This window comes from Pleuronectes platessa, chromosome 21 (assembly GCF_947347685.1).
Source record: "Pleuronectes platessa chromosome 21, fPlePla1.1, whole genome shotgun sequence".
NCBI lineage: Eukaryota > Metazoa > Chordata > Actinopteri > Pleuronectiformes > Pleuronectidae > Pleuronectes > Pleuronectes platessa.
This window is the reverse complement of record NC_070646.1, coordinates 8,976,669-8,984,055: the sequence shown is the minus strand read 5'-3', so window position 1 is coordinate 8,984,055 and position 7,387 is coordinate 8,976,669. Positions and strand designations below refer to the sequence as shown.

Here is a 7,387-nt window from a genome sequence, read left to right as displayed (position 1 = left end):
GGATGCAGGCATGGCAGTTGTAGGTCAGAGGGAGAAAGTGAGGAGGGAGCAGTTTCATAATGAGTTCACCTCCTTCGTATGGAGCAGATAAATTCCCACAAGCCTTCACCTCCAAATATTGACTTAGCTCCTGAGTCGTGAGGGAACTGGGGTTTTATTGCTGATAAAAATAGAGGGCAGTCCCGCAAGTGACCACTTTAGTTTGGGCCTGACCCCCCTGCCCCATCATGTCATGTGTAAGGGGTGGCGGTGGTTGTGGTGGGAGGTTACACCCCCAGTACATGTTACGCCTCCTCTCTTGCTCTCCACAGATAAATGAATGATGGGGGGGTCTCCAGTTAGAATTAGACTTCCAGCACAGGGCAGGGATAAAGGTCAAGCTAAAAGCAGGTTTGTGACCCCTGAAGAATCCCGGAAGCATCCGCGACTACCGCGTGGTGTAAACAGATCTTACAGGCAAACACACACACACAGATGCATTATGCTTCACACTCTGGAGCGGCTTCACCCACGTCAATGTGAGAGTCAATATGTACCATAAACAGAGAATGATCTGATCGCTTAAACACGGGGTTGAAAAAATATTTAAAAAGATTAGAGGAGAATCTCAGCTATTATAAATCCCTGACTCAGAAGTATGTATTATGTATGGTGAAATTGTGAATAGCACCAGTAGAGTATTCGACCCAAAAGGAGTGAAGCAAATAATTAAAGACCTGGATGGAATGAATATGTGTCAGAGGCCAAATAAGCTTTTAAAAACTGGGATTTATCAAGTTAAAGCATTTTGACATGGCCAAGAGTTTGAACACTTGCTAATGCTAGGGTTCAAACATGCAGTAGGTTTTATTAGAAGACGCCAGGAGGCCATGAGGGAGACGTCTATGTCCAAAAAGCTTCAGCAAGATGATGTCTTTTAACCTTGTGCAGAGCTTAAGGTTATCAATAACAGCAAGATGTCCTTCCCTTCCAGTATTGATGCGGTGACATGGTTCTGAAAAAACTGCTGAATTATATAGAAACCATTACAGGGATATTTTTAATTGTGTAGATAGTGAAGAATTAAATGTAGGCGATGTTTCTAGCAGTGTTGGTCCGACCTGGTGAGGTGTGATGTAGCATTGAAGAATCAGCAGTGAACAAATCATGTGACCTCGCCCATGGGACAGCAGAACATCTGAAACATGCCAGCCACTGGATCTCGGCGCTGTTTGTTTTCCTGGTCCGCTAATTGGTGGCACAGTATCCGGCTCTATGTTGTCTGTCGTATTAGTGTCAGTTGTTAAGACCAAAACTGGAAAAGAATCCAGCACGGAAAAATGACAGACCAATTGCTCTGGCTAGTGCACTTTCCAAAGTACGAGAGCAACTTCTCGTGGAAGGACTTCAAGTATACATAATTTAACTACTGACAATCAGATTTGTGTAGATATTTGCACTGGAGTAAATTGTTAGTAAGTATAGGAGACATGACACCACCATTTTTAGGTGTTTTTTGGATGCATCTAAAGCATTTGACCGACAGGGGGAATATCGTCACCTATTCTTTTCAATATATATAGTATATATACATATATATATATACACATGTGTATATGAGCGTAAGAAGTGGTGTGTGGTGGGGAGCAGGTTTGTCCACAATCTTTCATATGCTGTTGATTTTGTCATTTTGTCTCCTGAGGGCTGGTTTGCAGCAGCTACTTGTAGGTCAGAGGGAGAAAGTGAGGAGGGAGCAGATGCACAATGAGTTCACCTCCTTCGTATGGAGCAGATAAATTCCCACAAGCCTTCACCTCCAAACATTGACTTAGCTTTTGAGTCATAAGGGAACTGCGGTTTTATTGCTGATAAAAATAGAGGGCAGTTTAGGTTGGGCCTGAGCCCCCTGCCCCATCATGTCATGTGTTAGGGGTGGCGGTGGTGGTGGTGGGAGGTTACAGTCCCAGCACATGTTACACCTCCTCTCTCGCTCGCCACAGATAAATGAATGATGGGTGGTCTCCAGTTAGAATTAGTTTTCCAATATCGTCCCCTGTTCTTTTCAATATGTATAGTATATATACATATACATAGGTATATAATGTGTATGTGAGTGTAAGACTGGGTGTGTGGTGGGGAACAGGTTTGTCCACCATCTTTTATATGCTGTTGATTTAGTCGTTTGGTCTCCTGAGTCTGTTTGTAGTATGCTTTGCAGTTTGATATCCAGATAGCGTGACACAAGGCATTTGTCTGAACAAAGATCTTATTATGTTACGACATTACGCACAACACAACCCATCACAGAATCCACCTGCAGTTAATCGTTGTTAAAGTTGGTGTCTGTCCGTTAAGTACTTTACTCTTGTGTGATCAACTTAAACATAACTCCTCCCCAAACCCCCAGTAATTATACAACCTGAGTGCACTTTCTGGTATTTCAAGTACTGCTCTGGCGTTAAAGACACTCAAGGAGCTTTGTCTCACACCAGTTTGTTAGTCTCCACAATGTTAGTGTTGATCAGAGGAGCGCTGTCCGGTAAAGGACAGGGAGCAGCAGCAGCAGGGGCGACTCTGCTGGGATGGAGCCCCACGCGGGGCTACCTCACCGTCATCCCCAAGACCAGGCATCCCGCGGCCCACGTCCGGGTGGTGGACCTCCGCACAGACTCAGTGACCAAGCCCGGGCCCGCGATGCTCCAGGCCATGGTGGCGGCCGCGCACAGAGCTGAGCTGATGAGAGAAGACCCGATAGTTCATGGTAAGAACCAGAAAGGGATGGTCAAATTGTACTTTTATATGTAACTAACTCAAATAACTTTGAATAAATAGCTAAAAAGTACAGCACAAGGGTTTGTTGCTCATTGCTCTGTGATAAACAGTTCAGTTTTTCTGTTCAGAAATTTAGTCTGTATCACTTTTGTTCATCCTAATGTGTTAATGTGCATTTTATTGAGGACACACACTCACACACACACAAATTGGGCGATAAAGATCAACTCTTTGTTACATGGCACGTTAATACACATATCAGGTTTCCTACTGGTTGTATTTTATTCGTTTTTTATCAAACGTTTTTACCAAACGTTGGTAATCACAGAAAGAAACCACATTCCACGATGAGCAAACCCTTACGGAGCGGAGAGAAACAGGAAGAAAGGCAGAACCAGTCTTCGGATTGTCTGGCTCAACAGGTCGAGTTCCCAGGATAGAAATGAGGAAGAAGGAATATATGGGGTGGGCAGGGGAGTCGTGGAGCGAAGGTGTGATCTAATTTGCATATGAATCTTAGAATCAGAATTGTATTTGCTTTGGTTGAAGGTGCATACAATGAACATAAAACATAAAAACACAATAAGTACTAAACATAAGTAATCGCTTGTGAGAACTCATCTGACTTCACCATTGGAACAGTCGTTAACCTGAAATTCCACCGAAATTTGCAGGAGCACTAACTGACACAAATTCTTCTTTACATGCAGGGATTAGTTTTGTGCTATGGGGGCCATAATCCCTATTTACCATATGTACCACTTTAGGTTTACATCCAGATCACACTGTGCCTTGAGCACGGCATGTTTGCCGTAAAAGGCCCACATTTGTTTAGGGATATTTCAAAGTGACTCACAGCCATACACTCTACATCTGTGTAATATGTGATATTTGCGGATGTAAAAATGTCAATATTAATTTGAAAGGTACCAGATCTGCTTGTTTATATGGATCCACTGCACATTTTAATTGAGTGTTCCTCAGGTGATGGAAATCCGTCCTGTAGTTTTGGTCTAATCCTACTGACAGTCCAACAGACAATAGCAATGAGGATCCTGAAGGTAACAATAGCAGCAGTGGCATCATTAGTAAAAAAGTTAAGATAATAATAATTAGTTCCTGCACATCTGCTTTTTGTTCTTCCTGTTGCAAAAATGTCACTGTGTGTGACTGATTTCTGCAGAGCTAAAGAAAATTGCAGCGGATATGTTTGGGATGGAGGATGCGCTCTTTCTACCCAGTGGAACCATGGGAAACCTTGTTGCAGGTGAGCAGACCTTCAACTGGCAGAGTCTAAATCCACTTTCCATGGGTTCAGAATGGTGATAAATGTGCACGCTTTTCTTCGTGCAGTGATGTCGCACTGCTGGGAGTGGGGCAACGAGATGATTGTGGGCGACCTGTCCCATTTGCACATATATGAGCAGGGGTCAAGCGCACAGGTGAGAACAGAGCGGCACACACCTGTAGCTGGGCCTCATCTACATGTCAGTTTGTACCTGTAGGAACTAATGAGTGTGTTTTTGTGCTGACACAGGTGGCTGGTGTCCACAGCACCACAGTGACCACGCTCCGTAATGGAACATTTGACTTGGACGAGCTGGAGTCAAAGATCCGCCCCGATCACCCATCGCTGGCCCGCTCACGGCTCATATGTTTGGAGAACTCACACAACATACAGGGAGGATGTGTGTTGCCTCTGACCTTCTTGCAGGAGGTGGGAGGGATTTGTACTTTGTTTGCGTACGTGTAGTGGAGAACGCTGCGTCTTGTATCATGCTGAGCTTCTTTTTTTTTTTACATTTCAACATTGTCACGCTCTAATTCCCTCCTGGACCCCTGTTTTATTCTGAATACACTTGTGTGTCAATTGCGATTTGACTCTCTGTCTCTGTGTGTTTTCCTTCTACTTTTCGGAAGCACCCCTGTCTTGTTAGTCAATCACGTCTCCGAGAATAAACTGTGTGTCACACGCTCCTCGGAAGTTTCCTCTTTCTCGAGTTGTAAAAGATTGTACACGAGTTGCTGACATCATCAATTTAAAACCAATTCACATCATTTAACATTAGGAATTTGGGAACATTGGGAATTTTCCCCCCCAGATTATTATTACACAAATGCACAATTAAACTTTTGCTTGCTTGGATCTTTTGTTTGTTCTGTGTTCGCCCTCTGGATTGCTGCCCACTCCCTTTTGGTTCTTTCCTCTGTTTGTGCCGCTCTGTTGCACACATGTGACAGTTGCTCTGATTTCTCCCGTACAAAGCGGATTGCAGCATAACATGTTTGATTATCTTCAAATGCTGTGTTCCGATCTCCAAGGTTCGTGCTTTGGCAGACAGATACGGGCTGTCGGTTCACATGGACGGAGCCAGGCTATTGAACGCTGCCGTGGCCCAGGGAGTGCCTCCACACACAATACTGCAGCACACACACTCTGTTACTATGTGCCTCAACAAGGTGGGTCTTCAAAACACAGACGCACCAGAATAGATGTGAAAATACTAATATCTTCATGTATTTTCGAGAAGTCATGTTGAGTCGGCAAAGCCAAGTTGACAATTAGGTGTGCAACAGGGTTTGGGTTCCCCTGTGGGTTCCGTGCTGGCTGGATCCAAAGACTTCATCAACCGAGCGGTGCGGACGAGACATGCCCTGGGTGGGCGGATGGGCCAGATTAGTGTACTAGCAGCAGCTGGAAGAGTGTCTTTACTGGATATGGTGGAACGACTGGAGGAGGATCACCGCAACGCAAAAACCTTTGCTCAAGGTGAGCTGCTTATATATTTCCTCATCTATAAAATATAATCATAACCGGCTGCCCCTTCTGTTCCTGCTCATAACTTCTTTTTTAAATGTTTCGTCTCATTACCCAGCTCTGCTCGACTGTGACCCCCCTCTATTTGCTGTCGACATGGCGTCTGTGGAGACAAACATCGTGGTTTTCCGGCTCAGGGAGCCCAGTTGGACTCCCTCTGAGTTCTGCGCCCACATGTTTCAGGTCGGAGAGGGGGAGGAGGCTGCACTGGGACAAGCGGTGCAGGTTGCGATGATTCCTTTCTTTGGAAACTCGGTCCGGGCTGTGTGGCATCTCGGGATCTCCCCTGAAGATACCCAGCTGGCCATCCAGAAAATGCAATATGTTGTGTCTCAGTACTCAAAAGAGAAACTCTTTTGTTCAGCAAGTGTCTAATCCACAGGGACATCTTTTATGGGAGAGGTGCTGCACAGTATGAACTAACGTTTCAGTCAAATGAATTGTTTTTTAATATCTTGTAATTAAACAAACTATACAATAAACACACTTATATAATCAATATCAAAAGGAGATAACGATTCCCCCGTTTATCACTATTAACACAAACACTGTAGATACATTCCTTCATGTTAACAAGAGCCCAGAGTCATTCTTGTCTCTTAGTTATTCAAGTTCAGTTGAATGTTTTAGATTTTTCAAAAATATACTGTCTTTTCTTCGACATGTTCACATCTTTCTCTAAATCCGTAACAACTATTCATCAGTAAGAAACAATACCAGTCAATTAAGATTCATTTTGGGTTGAGCAACACTTTCTTTATCTTAAACATCTGCGAGGATCCTTCACCTGTTATATATGGATATTTGAAGGTTGGGCGTCTACAGTTTGCTTTCTTTGACTTCTGCTGTGTTCTGCACAAAGATTTGTATCGAAAGATATACATTCCAAATGTCCAAATTTATATGTGGCAAAGTCACGTGTGTGTGAGTATATGAACGACCTTTGGGTGATACTCATCAGAGAACATGCACAGATATGCTGAGGACACACTGCTGTTTATGGCTTTGGAACAAAGTTAATTGCTGGTTAGGCTGCAGTAAACCAGTTATTTCCCAATTTGTATCAGGTGGTCTACATACTCTTTGTTTTTCACCAGTCTTGTTCGTACATGTTAGTAGAGTAAAATACTGAAGTAGCACATCCCAGGAGTTTCGGTCAGTTGTCACTTATGCCCTGTGGGTTTAAGTTGTTGCAAACAATCACACAATCAGGAAAAGGGGCAGCTCTGCCTTTTTTAAACCATCCACCAAAACCATGTAATTCCACACAAAAGATAAGAGATGCACGCTACTTGACCATTTAAACAACCTTCACCTATTTTATTGTTATTATATATTTATTATGTAACTTCTACCTATCGCATATTCACTTGTATTCACCCATTGATATTTGACCAGAATTTGACCAGAATTTCTTTCCTATCTTTACACTGTGAATATTTGTTTTTTCTATTTTTTTCTATTTTTCAAACTTAAGTTTTACTTATTAATTGCTGATGCCTTTTTGACTCTTGATGCTGTAATAGTGCAAAGTTCCCCATTGTGGAACAAATAATAAAATCTGCACCAACAACAAAAATAATGATAATAGTAATCATCAATTGTTAGTAATGGTGACTTTAAGCTAATCACTCTATATGAAAACTACTACTACAACAATACTACTACTACTACTAATATAAGTACTACTACTACTAATGATGATGATAATATCTTATGATATTGTATTTCGCCCGTTATGATCAAGTGTCTAATGACAGGGGTATAATCAAATTCACACTGGAATATTTCGATACTGGTGTGTGTGTATAGTTGGCT

At 42.7% G+C, this 7,387-nt stretch overlaps 1 protein-coding gene across 1 annotated transcript; it reads left to right on the top strand.

Annotated features, from left to right (window-relative positions):
- Positions 1-2,487: 2,487 nt before the first annotated feature.
- On the top strand, positions 2,488-7,151 carry LOC128427272 (uncharacterized). Its single transcript, XM_053414360.1, has 7 exons — positions 2,488-2,740; positions 3,935-4,018; positions 4,105-4,193; positions 4,289-4,468; positions 5,074-5,211; positions 5,329-5,521; positions 5,628-7,151. Exons 1-7 carry the CDS (start codon positions 2,488-2,490, stop codon positions 5,942-5,944), a joined length of 1,254 nt encoding a protein of 417 aa, XP_053270335.1. The 3' UTR covers positions 5,945-7,151.
- Positions 7,152-7,387: the final 236 nt, after the last annotated feature.